At 46.4% G+C, this 18,174-nt stretch overlaps 1 protein-coding gene across 1 annotated transcript in view; it reads right to left on the reverse strand.

Annotated features, from left to right (window-relative positions):
* The window catches only part of GARS1 (glycyl-tRNA synthetase 1), a 29,239-nt gene extending 16,911 nt beyond the window's left edge, over window positions 1–12,328 (reverse strand). Inside the window, exons 1-6 of the mRNA XM_057398952.1 lie at window positions 12,059–12,328; window positions 8,191–8,292; window positions 5,181–5,283; window positions 3,966–4,107; window positions 2,867–2,955; window positions 975–1,051 (exon numbers count right to left, since the gene is read on the reverse strand). Coding sequence (XP_057254935.1) covers window positions 975–1,051; window positions 2,867–2,955; window positions 3,966–4,107; window positions 5,181–5,283; window positions 8,191–8,292; window positions 12,059–12,235 — 690 coding nt within the window. The 5' untranslated portion in view covers window positions 12,236–12,328. The remainder of the gene's footprint in view (window positions 1–974; window positions 1,052–2,866; window positions 2,956–3,965; window positions 4,108–5,180; window positions 5,284–8,190; window positions 8,293–12,058) is intronic.
* Between the last annotated feature and the right edge of the window lie 5,846 nt (window positions 12,329–18,174).

Here is an 18,174-nt window from a genome sequence, read left to right on the forward strand (position 1 = left end):
ATTTAGGTACTAGCCTTTCACATAATACATTTAGATGTTGTTTCTAGACTTAAGTACCATAAAGGATCTATACTGAATAGTACAGCAATGATTTAACACTCAAAGTTAAACTGAATAAGCTATTTCTAGCACTAACTGTCATAATCTTTCATGTATCAGAGAAAACTCAAGACAGGAGACAAAAGCAGTTTATTAATAGAGAGAAACCCCTGAAGGATGGTCAAAGTTCAGTGTTGTAATGTGGAAAACCTAATGATAGCTATTCAGCAATAAGACACACTGAAAAATGTAAGTTGCTCTTTCTGGAAGGAAACACTCTGGAAGAATTTATCCTAGAAGTCATGACGACAAATATTAAAAACAAAGCAAGACCAAAAAAATAATAAAGGCAAATATCTGTACAGCTGCTCAGGAATGTCAGCCTGGAGCACCAGCTATTCTCATGGGTAAACACAGGAAAATCTGTGCGGGGTGCTCAAGACAGAGGGACAAATCTCAAGTGCTTCAAAGCCAAGACAACTTTAAAACACAGCAATTCACTGCTAAGCTGATTCAGAAGAACCCTGACAAAACTTCTTATCCATCTCTCTTCCTTTGTATCATAATACTGCAGTGAGGGATTTACAAAGGTAAAGGGGGTACTCTGAAGAAACAGGCCTTTTGCCAGAGTGTGAATCTCCAAGGACAGAGGTTCGGCCCTACTAATCCAATAATCAAGAGACAAATATGATAGTGATAACTCTCCAGAACAGCAGAAGGAAGGACATGTGCTTACCCAGCAAGTTTACAGTATTTATTAATGAGCAAGTTTTCAGTATTTAGGAGCATGTACAGCCCAAAATGTCTTTCTGAGGTAAAGACTTCTGAGCACCTTCAGAGACACAGAAGGGACACTGCCTCTGAACTTGGCGTATTACACTTCCTCTGCTACACACACATTCCTGAAGCATTCACCTCCCCATGCAAGCACCTACCTGTGTTAGAACATTTTCCATTTCTGCCTTTTTCTCTGCTGTGCACTTCTTGTCAGACATAAGTTTTTGCAGGTGAGCTGCAAGCAAGAAACATATGTAGTGAGTTTATACTGCAACCCCACCACTGACCCCAATCGAAAGTTTGACAAATCAGGAAGATCTTCTAGTGTATGTCTACCAGCTGTCACTAGTGTCTGTCAAGGTAATTTCACTCATGTCCTCAGAGCAAGGCTGATCAGCAGTTCACTGTACATGTGCCACAAGGAAAACAACAGGTCTTTATCTAGTTTCTTTCCAATACTCCTTCCTCTAAAGCCAAGCATTGTCTTTGTAGTCCCTTTCTCCTTCTTTTCTTCCTATACAGACTGGAAATTAAAAGCAACATCTGATCCTGAGCTAGCAAGGCTAATTTTATCCAAATGCACTCGGAGGCACATACTGAGTTGCTACAGTAAGGTTAGACGGCATCCCACTTTAAAGCACAACATCCTTCGTGAGATACAAACGCCAAGACTTCCCACTCTCATTTGCAAAACACAGTCAGACTTTTTAGTGGCAGTAGCTGCAGGTGGCTGTTCACCAGTGATGGGCTGCAGATAAGACAGGGACAATCTTGTGTCTAACGATATTCAGTGTGCAAAGCAGGAAGAGGTTAGATGGGCTTCTGGGTTTTTTTTTAATGAAGCAAAAAATTAAACTGAATATTATGAAAGCAGCTTTATGATAACATAGATTGTTCTACATACTTAAGTTCCAAGGAAAAGGCTAGGAAACTGGAGAGCACAACTCACTTAAACCTAGAACAGAACAAACTTTTCAAAATGGAGCTGTACAGGAGAAAGTTTTCTAATAGGTTTCTTACTTAGAATCATAGAATAGTTAGGGTTGGAAAGGACCTTAAGATCATCTACTTCCAAACCCCCTGCCATGGGCATGGACACCTCACACTAAACCATGACATCCAAGGCTTCGTTCAACCTGGCCTTGAACACCAACAGGGATGGAGCATTCACAACCTCCCTGGGCAACCCATTCCAGTGCCTCACCACCCTCACACTATAGAATTTCTTCCTTATATCCAATCTAAACCCATTACCCCTTGTCCTATCACTACAGTCTCTAATGAAGAGTCCCTCTCCAGCATCCCTATAGGCCCCCTTCAGACACTGGAAGGCTGCTATGAGGTCTCCACGCAGCCTTCTCTTCTCCAGGCTGAACAGCCCCAACTTTCTCAGCCTGTCTTCATACGGGAGGTGCTCCAGTCCCCTGATCATCCCTGTGGCCCTCCTCTGGACTTGTTCCAACAGTTCCATGTCCTTTTCTTCATGTGATTTTTGCTTAACAAATTTTAATCAATAACCAGAAGGAAGTCTTAGGACTTTGCAAACCTAAGTAATGACTGAAGTCTACTTAGTGTTCCCAAAAGCCAGCTGAATTCTAAGGTAAAAGAATGTCAGCAGCTGCCTTGTAATTAACTTCTGCATAGGGAAAGCATGCTCTGCCCCTTCACATCATCATTAAATCATTTATCAATTCAGAACAAAATGCAACTGAAACTCAAGAAAACCAAGACTAGAACATGGCACAGAACAAGAACCTTGTTACATAGGCAGTCCTCAGCTTAAACACAGTGATCTTTTATGGCCTGATAACACAGGCTAAAAAGGGACCTATTTTCTAGAAATGCTGTACCTTGCTGAAGACATTACACAACATTTGGGTGGAACTGAGAACTTACGGGACCATTGGTACGGTATGATTAATGAACTACAAACACAAATATGAAAGACTGGCTACACCAACTGCCCTTTCTTGAGAAAGACACTCTTTTCCCATGTTTGTACCACTGCAAGAAATCCCCAAGCCCATCCAGCCTTGGAACAAAACCAAACCTTTTAAGAGATGATCAGCACGGAAACATTCCCCATTTTTCACATCTTTCACCATGAAGTCAGCAAACTTTTCTACATGGCCAGAAGTCCTAGAAAAGACAACACAAAAAAGGAGCATGAAAGCTGCCACTAGACATCCGTGGGTACTGTGGGATCCCCGTGGACAGACCATTATCAAAGAGAAGACCTTCAATCTGCACACTCAAACTGCAGGCTTGCTCTATTCAGCAGTACCATCCCACAGAAAATCTGATCTGAGAGAGGTATCGATGTATCTAAAATCTTCAAATGTCTCATCACGATAATTCTTAGTGCCTCTAGAAACTGAACTGTGATTGAAGCAAGACACAGATGCAGTTGTGAGGAGTAACCAGTAATTCAGGTGGACAGATTCCCACTATTTTACACCAGTGATCCATGAAAGCTGCCCATTATGCTGTGACCCATAGAAAGTAATGCAGTTGACTCAGCTCAGGCTCTCTGAAAGCTCCTGACATACTTAACAAACGTGTGGGTAGCATTAGCAGAGGCCCATGGAGGTGAGAGGGTTCAGAGTCTACCTGGTCAATAGTCCCTCTACCTGGTCTCCAGATAAAAGATGACTTAATCCCCAGAACTAGAAAGCATCGTACGGATTCAGAGCTCAATTAACACATTGCATATTGCCATCCCTCCACAAAGAAGGGAAGGATGGTCAAGCAACCTGGCCACCATCCGAAATTACAACCAAGGTGTCCCAGATTTAGGCAAGTCACCTAATCCTTTTGTCTTCTTGATCTTTCAGAAAGGGGCAATTATTTTAGGTAAGAAAAGAGGCAGTAATTCAATTAGGTAAGAAATGGCAATTTCTTACCTAATGGGACTACTAGGTGACATTAAGACATTAGACTTGCAGACACAAGTCCCACTGTCCTCCCTGATTTATGGAACAACAGCTTCGCACACTGATCTGTGCACTGCGATCTAATTATTTTGCACTGCAACAAGGCATGAAATTGGGTGACCCAGTCACAAAATCCCTGTGGGTATTTTACAGAAGACTGTAAAAATCAACTATGACCAGAAATTACATGCTGCAGAACAAAAGACTCATATTTACTTCAGAACCGGCTCTGGTGTGAGCATGGTACAGTCAATCTCCAGGATTTGCTCTTCCTGAATAAAGTGCTGTCTCCATGCTTGGATGATGTTATTCTTCAAAGCACACCCAACGGGCCCAAAGTCATACAAACCACTGACACCTGCAGAGAGAAAAAGGTAAAAAAAAAATAAAAATGTGGTAGGTGCAAGACTGCATGAACCAATATTGTTTGGAGGAAATGTCCTCCCTTGTCAGCATTTCCATCAGCAGCTTTAAGGCTGAGGTCATTTTCTGAGCATGAAGCATCAGCTTCCCTTAACTCACGACATAAAGGCTGTAAGTAAACTCTGTGAAGCACCTAAACAGACACTGCCTTATTGAGTAACCAGTACAGTTCAGCTGCAGAGCACACTGGGCACCAGATAGTGGTAGAAGCTGAAACTCTTAAATAACCGCAATAAACAACTCTAAAAGCCACAGTCCATCCACCAACGGATTCTGTTTTGTGGTGAGTTTTGTGGAACCAATCTATCTGAAGGAGGAATCTGAATAATAAAAAAAGACATGCGCCAAAGCAGTATGTTATTGTCAGAAATAACACATATCTGCCAATCACCAATTTAGGCACAAAGAAGAAAAAAGAAGAAAAATCCAACAAAACAACCCAGATTTTTTATTCCAGCATCTTAGGTAAAAAAAGCAGTAACCACACAGGCATTGTGCTGCGCTCCTGAGATGCTCAAATCAGCTATGTAAGGAGGTTTAAGAGCCATGTGTGTTCACCTGCACCACAAAGTTCACTAACGTAACAGGTTCTAAAGCTCACAGCAGTTTTGAGCATTACTGTGCCAAGAGAAATTCAGATAGAGATAGAATGGTCACAAGGATATAAGCTGATTACCCCCTTAAATGCCAAAACACTCTTCCCTTTTGCAAAGAAACCTTCTGCATTGTAATGAATGGAACATGCATCCTGAAGTCCTCTCATTTATGTTCGGAAAGCAAAAGACAAAATTTGAACTCCCTCCCCACTGAAACACTTCAGGAAGGGAGAGCTTTTGAAGGGCCTACAGACACAAGCAGGAAAGTTTGATGCCAACTTAAAAAAAAAAAAAACAAAACACTTTTATGTTGCATTAATGTAACACTGCAAGAGTACAGCGTTTCACACAGCTAGAAGGACAAGAACATTAGCCTGAAGGGATTAAAACGTAAATTTCTTCAAAGCCGTACCTCCATAAATAGAAAAGGCTTGATCATAGAAAAACCTCCTTTTCAGAGTGTCTTCCATTTTAACTCTGTCCACAATGTCATCTTTGGGCTGTAAGGCCAGCTCCTGTAATTGAAGCAAACTGAAAGCAGTTAATAGCTCCCAATTATGGCAGGAGCAGAAATCCTCTCTATTCACCACTATAAGTCAAAAGTCTGCAAAGACCATTCTGAAACAAAGGTATCCTGCCAACATGCTCATTTTTCCAAAGAGCATGAGATTCCAAAGCAGTAACACTGAGATTCAAGCACTCAATAATGAACATTATTGTCTGAATGCAGCATTTTAGACACTTGAGGTGGACTCATCTGCCCTAACTTTCAGATGACTAAGCCTGAGCTAATTATCCTCAGCTTTTCTTACAATCATGGGAAAGAAATGCTAATTTCCAAAGCAATTCTTCTGACCTATTTCCCTCTCCTGACTATAAAAAGAGCTTAAAGTGACTAGACTACAAACACCTAACTCTTGGCATATATGAAGCTTTCAATAGTGTTACTTCCATGAAAGAATTTTGACAATGAAGATTATAAACATCATCCCTGAATTCTCTGAAGTTGTGTACTTAGTTATTTGTACAAATAATACCTATTCACGAAACGTAGGCTTTCACAAATATGGCCCCTGCACTCAGAAAATTCAGTCAAAGAGTGTCTAAATGCCCTAATCAGATTCTGCGAAAGTGTTTTACAGCAGACCCACTATTTTACCTGAAAAACTTTGATTTCTGCAACCAACTCCGTTAGTGAACTCAAGACACTTGAAAGCTTTTCTTCAAGAAATATGTTTTGATAATTAAAGCAGAGTTAGGCCAAGAAGTTCAGTAAATTAATTCAGATCTTTGTGGCTAACTGTATCATTTTGAACAGTGTTTTGGTAACAAAAAGTATTGCACAACCAATAATTTCAAACTTTCTTTTAGCACCTGCAAAGACATATAAACATAGTCTAATTTTAAAAGCACTGAACCTCTGCTGCTCCCATAACCTAGCATAAGCCAAGGCATAACTGCACGAGAGACAGAAAGAGTCAAAGACAGACAGCACACATGACAGCAAACACCAGAACAGTATTTTTAAAGCATGGAGAGTGAATCTATTTGGCACGCTCTGCCTAAAAACACAGCATCACATTTCACAATGACCAGAGTCCATTAACAGAAATGATGGCTTTTGCCTAGAGATGGACCAAAGGAGAGCAGTGACACAAGCCAATTCTGAACTGGCAAGGAGAAATGGCCAGCTGCACAGCAGTAAACTGGAGTAGGTACAGAATTCTGTAGAGCCCCTCTTCTATTACCTAAAAGAGGATAGTTAACAAACTGGTGGAGAAGTCAAGAAACAGTCTCTTCCACCTGGCGTACGTTCATTAACATAAATATATTAATAAATATAATGCAGAAAAGTACCTGTGTTTGGCTTCAAGGAGGATAAAGACCTTGCATGGGAGAAGAATCATCTATTCATTTATGACACGGTTTGAGGACATAAAGCTGAGGAATTTTAAACACTCAACTGCTCTGCCCTGTTTAAAGCTTCAAATTCAGAACCACTCTGCTATCTTTAGGTAGGAATCACAGGACTTGAAAACTGTACCAGCAGCTGTTAAAACTAACGAGCATTCACACTGCTGCCTTCTGCAAACGTGCAAGTGACTGTGATGCATTGCTGGAAACACCATCACACCATCAAGACAGAAAGACTACACTGGAGCGCTGCATTCACAAGGGCAGATGCTGAGTTTGCAAGGTCATTCTTGTATAGACTGGGATACAGCCCACACAAATTGTGTAACTGGTAAGCATGTCTCTACTCTGAATCTTACAGGCAACAGAAAAGTGGGATTCTCGGGGATACCATAGCTCCTAACCTGCCTTGCTACACGTCTCTATGTCAAGCTTCAAGGGCTATGAAACAGAATTGTGAAAACATTTTTACACTACTTACTCCAGGACAACCTGGCTATCAATACAGGGTTCATGCAATGGTTTCAAAGCACAGTTCTATGCTAAATACTAAGTAAAAATGACATCTTTTTACTTGGATTAAATGTATGCAAACAGGCAGCTGTAACACCAGACCTGACAGCGAATGCTAATTGTTTGCCTCGCTTGACTCTGCAGAATAAATAGGGTCAACAATTTGGGTATACTCATGTTCTCACAGTAAGTTAGTTGAAAGCAGAGGTGTATTTATTGATTTATTCATATATTTTTAAGACTAGGGCCAAATTACAATTTTTATATGGAATACAAATTAGAACCTCACAGTTTAGTGGGTGAATCTGCACACCTGTTTTTATGCTTCAGGTATTTCTTTTTGTTATTTTAGCTTGAGAAAGGGAGGGAAGCTTGCAGAATACGGAGGTATATATTCACTTCCTTATTGATCTAGAAACAAAAACTTGGAATTCCATCATTCCATTTGCAGAAAGACTTTTCAGAGCCCAAACTGCCTTTAAAAAAAAAGGGGCACAATTTCAATATATCCCTTTCTTTAAGGCTGAGAAAATCCACAGGCTACTTGAAACGTCTCCAAAACTTTGTTTAAACTGTAGCAAAGAAAATGGTTTCTAAGGAAATATATTCTATGCCACGCTGGGAATTTCAATGCTGCACAAAAGATCTGAAGATGAGACACACTACCATGAACAGCATGTCCTCTCACTGTACACAAAAAAAAATCTATACAGTAAACAAAGATCAGTGCCATATAGACTGAATTTCAACTTTGACTATGAACCACCTGAACCCATATTTATTTGTTCGCTCACTGCAATTTAATGCTAACAGACAGTAGCATAACAGATGAAATTGCCACTAGTTGGAAAATGCAAAATATTTCAGAAGTTATTCAAACAGTCCACCCTGCTGTGACTGTTTAGCCGAAATCAATACTATAAAAAAGCATGAAGTAGAGATTTCAAGGCTTTTCAGACAAATCTGTAGAACTCAAATTTAATTTCCAGACTCACCTTTGCTTCTAGGACCCTCTTCCGAGCTTTGAGCTCTGCTACAGCTTTGTCTATATCCACCTGGGGAGCTTTCTCTTCCTTCAGTTTCCGTACCAACTCTCCCTAGAAAAAAGAAGAAAAAGCATATGACATAGATTCTTTCTTTGAACACCACAGACAAGAGCTCTCCTCCTTTCAGCTCCTCCAGCAACCCAAAGGGAGGGGTTTGTCCTGCCTCCTCACAGAGGTCTCAAGAGGCTGCTTCCATTGGTAGAAGTGAGAAACACCGCATTTTAGTGTTCGAACAAGACATCATTAGAGAAATTCAACCCCCACATACTATTGCTAAATCCCAGACCTGTTATTAAATCTCAGTGTGCAAATATACTCCTGTATGTAACACTTCGCATCAGATTTCTACACATCCTAGTTTTCCATCTTTGAGGATGTACTAAGTGGATTCTCAGACAGTTAACATAGGCTTTGTGCTGCTCTTCTCAGTAATAAAGCTTGTCTTCTTTCAACCCCTTTTCTTCGAAGTTTATGACTATTTTAGACTTCTTTTTCTCTATCATATCCATTCAAAACTAGACAGCAAGTACAGTTTTTTAGAAGGAGGTCTCACAGAAGACAGACATTTTCAGCCTAAGTGAAAAAAGCACTGCATTATCTGTAAAAACATTATCTCTTAAAACTCGTCCAGTAACGTTCAGGAAGAAGGGGGGGGGGGGGGGAATAAGATCAAAAAAAACACAAAAAAAATCCCAAAGCGTAAATTTTTCAGAGTAGCAAAACCTTACAGTGGGCTTACATAGAGGTCTTAACCCGAGTCAAACCACCATCACCTTGTCATGTTTCCACAAAGGTCTCTTTGCCCTGTGGGAACAATTCTCCCCTTTCATGCCAGCAAGGTAATGCTCAACCCCTAAACACCCAATAGCATGCTCCTCTGAACATGATCCTCAGCCGTCATGCCCAGCTTGCTCTTGGGAGATAAATTAATTAAAAGTCTTCCTTTGAGTCCACTCTTCTTCAGTCAAACCCAAGGTCTATCTACAATTATTGAGAAGGACAAAGGAACTGACCCAGGAAGAAAAGGCACAGAGATGTCAATGCCTTCTCAAGTGGTATATTCTAAGAAAGGGATGCTCCAAGTTCAGCATTTTTCTTTCATCCAGTACTTGTCAACTAAACAAAAATGAAAAAAAAAAAAACAAAACAGAAAGAAAAAGGAAGAAAACCCCTCCCCCCAAACAATCCAAAGATATTGCAACATTTCCACCATACCAGCTTCTGCATAAATTCTGAGCTTTGCTGACATTAATATTACAGGCACTGAGAAACCAAAGAGAAGAGAATGCACAGACTGCCATTCAGTAATCAGATCAGAAGAGCTGAAAGAGCTTCAGAGACTAAGGAAATCCAAGGCTAATTTTATTAATAAAAGGAGGAAGACTCAAAAGACTGCATTAAAACAAACACACACAATGTAAAGAAAGAAAAATAAGAAACCTGTCAGGCTCCCTAACCCCGCTGGCTACAAGGATAAACCAAATCTGCTGTTTCCTTCCTGTTAACTAGTTATACCAAAATGTGAAACTTTCACTGTCAGGCTGAGGACTTCAACTGCCATTCCCGGGTAACGTGGCAGAGGGAGGGATCTGATCTATTTTTTTTTCCTCTTTTAAAGTAGTAAGTCCAAATTGCCTTTGTTGAGTGAGGGGGTCAGCAGTGGAAAAACATCAAGGCAGTAAGCAGCAAAGCAGCAACTGCTGACTCAACAGAGCTAGCACCCTGCTCATTGCTGAGCATCTAAAAGCAGCGTGCAGCAACTCTTTGTCCTGATCTAGAAGAGTGCTCAGACATATGCAAGGAGAAAAAAAAAATTAAATCAGAACTGCAGCAAATAATGATGTTTACTGACAGGACTCAGTCTAATTAAAGCTACGGTCTTGAGCCCAACCCAGAGGAGGAGTGCACAGCAGCACTCGATGTGGCAAATTTTACTGCAGCTTTGTCCCATACACCAGTAAAGCAAAGAGAGGGATCCACCCCTGGATCACGGCAGCTTATTGCATCAGGCACTGCTGCAGGAAGATACGCTGCTCACTCCATAGGTTAAGAGTCCCTGAGGTTTAATTAAACATGCCTCTCCATGAGCTGATAGCCAGGGTCACCTGCATCATAAAGTATCAACTACCCCAATCTTCATTACTCCCTCCCTTTCCTCTTGTGCAAATATCTCAGTGAATTGCTGCTGTTAGCTGTAAGACACAATATCTGTGGTCCCAGCTATTCAAATTTACCCACAAACCTTTCTCTGCTACCTCACACTGCTCTTTCAATCCCAAAGGCAGCCTGAAAGAAGCAGTAAGTACATTGGTACTTTAAAGGCAAATGACAGCACCCAAGATACAGGATTTTAAAATAAATTAGCTACTTCTAGAGATCATAATTTTATTTACAGGCCCTCTTGCCAAGGCATTATGCTGTACAATGATTCATAATAAAAACTCATTGAAGATCTGGTATAATTAGAGAGCCATAAATCTACTCATTTAATGAGAAAACATATGCACAAACCTATGAATACATGGGACACACGCAGCTATGTGTGAAGCTAAGCAGAAGACTATGGATTCAGCCACTTAAAGGAGGTATGTGGGGAACCCACATGCCCAGGTCTTACTGCTAAAGCAGGGAGGGGAACTCCCACATTCTGTAAGCAAGCTCCACTGCCATTAGCCCCACAGCATGGGTAATAAGATCGAGATCTGCTTAGGAAGTAAAGACAACCAAATCCTTCTCAGGTAAGAAGGAAGCTAAAGATAATAGTGAAGGAGATGGGAAAATAATGTTATGCAGCCCCAGCTAACAGGAGACAGGTACATACCTAGACAAGTAAGAATGATGAAATGGAAAATGTGCAAAGCAAATACTCATCCCTTACTGCATCAGGCAAGCATGCAGCTCTAAAGAATATCGTTTAGCTCCAAAACCCAGCAAAAACTCAGTTCTAAAGGGAAGTCACTGTGTGACCCTATAGGATAATAAACCCCATGCAGGCTGTTTTCTAAAGAAAACGTGAAGAGCCAGCTACGGGGTCCTAAGAGCATGGCAAAGTCAGCCCAAGCTCGGGCACAGAAGGAAGACACATCAAGCCCGGGAGAGGAATGCCAGGTAGACTGACGCACAGATCCAGTTCTGCAGGACAGCTCTAACACCCTCCATCACCACGGGGAGGGGAAAGGGCAGTCCATGGGAAACCCACACACGCTCTCGTTGCCAGCCCACTTCCCCGTGACAGAGCAAGACCCACCCGAAGGGAGACACCTGCACCCCCGAGGGCCAGAAGGCACTGGTAGACCCACGGTGACCCCCCTACTCATGGCTAGAGCCCAGAGGGCACCGCAGTACCCCAGGGCGCGCAACTCGAGGGTCGAAAACCCGGCCCCGTGGGGCTGAGGGGCAACACCGCGTTCACTCCACACGGAGGGCAAACCCACCCTACGCAAGCCGGCATGGCTCTAGGGGGAGACGTTTCCCACAGACCCGAGCCGAGGCACCGGCCAGCCGCAGTGGGGCCGGAGCTCCAGGCGGACCTGTCACATACCCGGCCCCTCAGGGAGAACCAGGAACCCCCCTGCTTCAGGCAGGTCCTCCCGGGCGGGTATTCATTCATCGGGCGGGTGTCCACCCATCAGGCGGGTTCACCTGGGTGGGTGTCGCCACCTCAGGCAAGTCCCCCTGGGCGAGCTTTCCCCCCTCAGGCGGGTCCTCCCCGCCGGGTGCTCCGTGTCCAACCCCGGCAGCCGGCAGCCACCACCCGCCGCTGCGGAACTCCCCTCAGCCGCGTTCCCCCCAGGTCAGCGGGGCCAAGGCGGGTTACCTGGTGCCGCACCGCCTGCCGCAGGGGCGCGAGGAGCGCCTCGGCTTGCGGACCGTCCATGGGGGTCGCGGCCGGGGCGTGCCGAGAGCGAAGCGGGGCGGCGGCAGCGGGCGGGCAGGCGATGCGGCGCAGGAGGCGCAGCAGGGCGGGCAGGACGCTACGGGGCGGCAGCGGCATGGAGAGGCGCGGCACGCCGCCCTGCCCCCCGCCGCATGATGAAATCCCGCCCGGCGTAAAGCCGGCCCGCGCACGGCCGCCGCACTTTCAGCACAGCGAGCAGCAGCCGCCGGCGCCAGCAACACCCCGCCGCAGATTCGGCACGGCGCGCTGCGGCCGACGGGCCGGCAGGGGGCGCGCGGGAATGCCCGCCCCGCGCACGCAGCGCTCCAGGCCCAGGCTGCTCATGCGCGGGAACAGCAGCCCCACACAACCCCCTCCGCGGCGTGTTGCGGGTGGGGGTACGGAGTCCGCGTGCTCCAGGTGGTACTGCTCCCTAGCGCCCCCTGCGGTGACACTTGTCCGTGGGGGGCACATACCCTGCCGTAGACCCCGCCACCATAAGCCCCACACTGATGGCTCTGCAGGGCCCCACCGCCTACCCAGGCCACCTCACCGACCCTGTGTACCCTTGTGCAGGAGCCGAGTCCCCAGCATGTGCCCCCGCTGCAGGGTAGGGAAGCACTGGGCACTGGGTGTTATTCTTTCAATCTGCTGCAGCAGTTGAGCTGCAAAGGCTTTGTAGGTTTTGGGCTTGGCTGTGTTTTGGTTTGCACTGATCCGTAGTCTTTCCATACACAGGCAGCACCCGCGGACTTGGTACTGGGCAGCAGGCAGGAGGCCAAGACCTGCTTTCCCCTGCAGGCATGAGTGTGGTGGGTCTTCATGGGTGGAAGGAAATCGTCATAGCAGAAAAGAGCCCCAGTGAGCACCAGTGCCACACAGAATCATAGAATGGTTTGGGTTGGAAAGGACCTTAAGATACCCAGTTCCAACCCCCCTGCCATGGGCAGGGACATCTTTCACTAGACAAAGTTGTTCAAGGCTCCATCCAACATGGCCTTCAACACTGCCAGGGATGGTGCAGCAACAACTTCCTTGGACAACCTGTGCCAGTTCCTCACCACTCTCACAGTAAAGAACTTCTTCCTTATATCCAGCCTAAATGTCCCATTTTAGTTTGAACCCATTATGCTTTGTCCTATTGCTACAATCCCTAATGAAGAGTCCCTCTCCAGCACCTCTATAGGCCCCCTTCAGATACTGGAAGGCTGCTATGAGGTCTCCACACTGCCTTCTCTTCTCCAGGCTGAACAGCCCCAACTTTCTCAGCCTGTCTTCATACGGGAGGTGCTCCAGTCCCCTGATCATCCTCGGGGCCCTCCTCTGGACTTGTTCCAACAGTTCCATGTCCTTTTTATGCTGAGGACACCAGAACTGTACACAATACTCCAAGTGGGATCTCATGAGAGCAGAGGGGCAGGATCACGTCCTTGGACCTCCTGGTCGCGCTGCTTTTGATGCAGCCCAGGATACAGTTGGCTTTCTGGGCTGCAAGCGCACACTGCTGGCTCATGTTAAGTTTCTCATTGACCAACACCCCCAAGTCCTTCTTCTCAGGGCTGCTCTGAATCACTTCTCTGCCCAGTCTGTAACTGTGAACATGAGAACACCCCATCCCTGGGAATTAAAGCCCTCCAAGAAGGAGAATCCAAACAATGGTTCCATAAAACAAAATTTAAGGCAAATTAAATAAAAAAAAAGAATTTTCCACACATGCTTACCCTGCTGCCCCTAACCTTCTCCTCATTTCCCTTTTGCCTGGGGCCAGGAGTGTCAGCGCTGATGCAATGTTTGCTAATTGGAGTATTCAGGCTGCTATTTTGTACCTGTCTGTTTATTTGAGAGACAGCCTCAACCTCGTAATGAACACAGCTGAATATTTATCTGCTTGTTCTGAATGGTATATTTGTATTTCAAATGCTTAACTGTTATTTTTATTTAGCTGCAAATTGCTGTTTTTATTTCACTGGCATACCTACTTGGAAAGCGCTTTAGCATGAGGTTAATGCTGAGCTTTTCTCTAGTCCTGATTATTATTTTCTTTAATTAAACCAGTACCGACAAGAGCAAAAGGGCTCTGCAGCCTCCTTCTAGCTTGTCATGGCGATCTAAGATGTGAAGACACTAGAATCAGCCCAGAAAAAAAATTCACTCATGTGGACAAATTAGAGGGCAAACTTGCTGCGAACATGGAGGAAACATGGAAGGAAACGTGGGCAGGACCCAGGGAGATGGGAAAACCCAGTGACCAGGACCATCTCAGTTCTTCTGTCCTGAACCTGAAGAATCAGGTAGCAGCACATCTCAAAAATGCCTTTTTTAACCCCTCCTAGATTTCCTTCTATACTTGGTGGCCAAGCATACTTGGTCCCCAGGGCAGCACCTTGCTGCCGTGCATCAGGAGGATGGAGATGGGCCAAGCTAGTACTTTGAGCCTTTTTTCCTCAATAAAATGCCTTGCACCCTCTACTGATCCCAGCAACATCTCTCCTTGCAAATGAAACATGCCTGGCACTGGTTCCCAGCACTGTGGCTGGCTGGTACAGGACAGCCTCAACACAAAGGCCAAGAAGACATTCTCCCTGCCTGTTCATCTCGCTGGGACGGCAGCTCTTTCCCCAGAGGACTTTAAAAAGCATCTGGCTGAGAGCACCTATGGAACAAGACTGAGAGGTAAGACCTGTCCTTTTGAATAAATCCTTCATGACACATTTGATTGCCTGTGCTCTGGGCTCGCACAAGGATTGGTCTGTGCAGTCAACTTGAACTTTAAAAGTCACATTGTGTTGTTTTTTTAGATAAAGGAACAAAGCAATAAAATAAAAATGAGGGTGGACATATTTCCTGAGCAAGGTTAGAGGAGGGTGGATAGGGAGTGCAGTAGGGAATCCTGACTGCCTCTTTTGCCATGGTACTACTTGAGACTGATGGAACGATTTAGGGTCCTTGGTTCCAAGGCATACAGATGGATCCTTGCTAGGTTGAGCAGGAAGGGAAGAAAAATAGGCAGTGTTTTGCACCAGACTATAGCTGCCAATGACAGGCTGTGAGCAAACTGGGGCCCCAGAACTGGGGCATGCCCAGTGTTGGCTGGACCCCATCTCCAAGCTGATTTCAGTGTGTAGGGCTGAGTATTTCTGGGATTTATCAAGAAGCTACTATCAGGGCTAAAAATAAAGCTTTACATCAGTGTGGAGCTGCTTGGGCAGCCCTTGTGTATCCAGGGCTGACAGAGGGTCTGTGGACTGGGGCACAGGTCTATTAATGTACCAGTACCATCTCCCCCGTCTGCCTGGGTCCTGGGGTGCCACCAAACTGCTCACACTCACTCCAGTGCAGAGGATCTGATGCTGCAGAGAGCCTTGTACTTTGTGCTGGTTTGCAGGGAGGACCCAGCACTGCCTTCATTTTTAGCACCCTGGTAACAAGCAGCACTCCTGGGCACACTAGTGCCACTGGCTGACACCTCACAACTGCCCAGAGCCCAGCTTTTCCCCTCCTTTTAAATTGGATTCCAGCTCTGTGGCTCCTTGCATTTGATAAGCACCTTGAGAGGGCTTGTTTGAGGATGCCCATATTGGGTCTGTGATGTGCAGCCCCTCCATGAGGACTCCCCACAGGTCTGTGGGGGAGGATGGGATCTTTGGCCTCTGAAAAGCCATCTCCATTTCGTTCCCTGGGTATAAGGCTGTGCTGTGGGGATGAATCCTAGAATGGTTTGGGTTGGAAGGAACCTCAAAGTTCATCTAGTTGCAGCTCTCTGCCATGGGCAGGGCACCTTCCACTAGACCAGGTTGCTCCAAGCCGTTTCCAACCTGGCCTTGAACACTGCCAAGGATGGGGCAGCCACAGCTTCTCTGGGCAACCTGTGGGCAACAGGAAAGAATTTCTCCTTAATATCTAAATCTCTCCTTTCAGTTTAAAGCCATCCTCTCGCCCTATCCCTAACTCTTTTCCAAGCTGAACAACCCCAGCTCTCTCAACCTGTCTTCATAGAACATGAAAAGTGACAGGTCAGCCTGTAACACAGGGGATCCCCCAGCACAAGGGGAGTTGGATTTATTGCATAAGGGAATTTGCAGGAAGAGGAAAAGGAAGGGTGGGGTGTGTTCAGGCATCCCCTCCTCCAGCTTGCAGACTCCTGGTGCAGAAACAGAGAGGTGCAAGCACCCCCTCAAAGTTCTGCACTTTGTTATGGAGATATGAGGCCACCAAAGGGAGAACAAAAATGTGGCTGTGTCTTCCTGCTCCCCCTCTCCGTGTCCCCATCGGAGACAGCAGCAGCGTCGGAGCAGCGAGGCCCCAAAATGGGAGGCAGAAGGGACGCTGTGGGAGATGGAAAGGGATGGAGAGGAGGGGGGAGCCCTGCTCCGGCCACGGGGACTTGTTTTAACGGAGGGAAAGGAGGAAAAAATCCCTCGCACGGGTGTAGCGACGCAGAAAGGAGCCGTGCAAGAGGGTGGGGAGCTCGTCAGTCTGCAAAACCATTTCTGCTCCACCGCACTTACGTCTCGGTGTACTTTCCTGGCAGATGCACAAGACCCCGCTGGCACAAGCCTCTCCGAGCCCCCGCGGAACACAACCCGCTCCCCCTGCGTGAGGAGGGACGGGGGTTTGTGCTCGGGCGCGGAGTGCCTCTCTCGGTGCCGCTAGATGGCAGGCGGCCTCTCCCTCCGCTGTTCCCGGCCCCGCAGCAGTTCCCGGCCCCGACGCGGGGCCTCCCGGCTTTCTAGCATTCCCGCTGGGTTTTGGGGAGGTGCAGCGTGGGCCAGAGTTTCCGTGTCGGGATGCTTTGCAAAACCGAGGGGCACCCCGACCCGATCAAAAGGGGCTTTCGCAATGCGGAACGACGGCGGAGACGGCCCTGCGAGGTTCCGACGCCTCTGGGCTGCCTTTCCCTGAGACAGAATCCTAAAACCCTCCCTTTCGCTTCCCTCCCGCCCCCGCTTTTGGTTTCTTTCTGGGGTTTTGTTTGTTGGGTTTTTTCTTTCTTTTTTTTTCTTTCCCTCTCCGAAAGGCTGCCTGCTTTTCCCCAGCTAATTTCAAGCATCAAGGTAGCAAAATCAGGCAGATGCATCCCTCTGAACACAAGCTGAGCTTTAGCGATGTGCAGACAAGTTTCAAGATGATTTCCAAGCACCGGCGGATTTTTATGCTGGCAGTAAACTAAGTAGAGCCTGAGGCGGGCACATAAATGGCTTAACCTGACATTCCTCTATAGGGTTGCATTTGTTTAGCCTTCAGAATAGGGTGGCTGCATCCAGCCTGCTTCTAGGTTCCAGCTCCCAGCTCCTGCTTTCCCCCAAGCTGTGCTAGGGGGAGAACTAGCAGGGGCACATCCAACACCATGGCACACAGTATGCGAATAACCCTGGGGTAAAACTGTTCCCAGGCCCCGTTTTCATCTATGAGCTGCAACAACCATCTCTGCTGCTTTTGGTGCATCCCTGCTCCTATGAACCATTCAAAGTTGTGAGGGAATTTCAAGAGGGGAAAGCATGAGGGGAGTTCGAGAGGGGCAGTTGTGAGGGAAGTTCAAGAAGGGAAGGCATGAGCGGAGTTCGAGAGGGGCAGTCATGAGGAGTGTTCATGGGGGCAGTAGTGAGGGGAGTTCAAGAGAGGCAGCCGAAAGAGGAGGTCATGAGAAGCAGTCGTGAGGGGAGTTCATGAGGGGCAGTCTTGAGGTGAGCTCGTGGGAGCAATGATGAGGGGAGTTCATGAGGGGCAGTAATGAGGGGAGTTAATGAGGTTCAGTGGTGAGGAGAGTTCATGAGGGGCAGTCTTGAGGGGAGTTTATGGGGGCAGTTGAGAGGGGAGTTCATGATGGGCAGTCGAGAGATGAGCTCAAGAGGGGGGTTCAAGAGGGGCAGTTGAGAGAGGAGTTCCTGAGGGGCAGTCTTGATGTGAGCTCATGGGTGCAGTCATGAGGGGAGTTCATGAGGGGCAGTCATGAGCTGAGTTCATGGGGGCAGTCGTGAGGGGAGTTCATGAGGGGCAGTCGTGAAATGAGGTCATGGGGGCAGTTGAGAGGGGAGTTCATGAGGGGCAATCTTGAG

This window comes from Pezoporus wallicus, unplaced genomic scaffold, assembly GCF_028554395.1.
Source record: "Pezoporus wallicus isolate ANWC-B61680 ecotype Strahan unplaced genomic scaffold, APGP_CSIRO_Pwel_v1 contig_3487, whole genome shotgun sequence".
NCBI lineage: Eukaryota > Metazoa > Chordata > Aves > Psittaciformes > Psittacidae > Pezoporus > Pezoporus wallicus.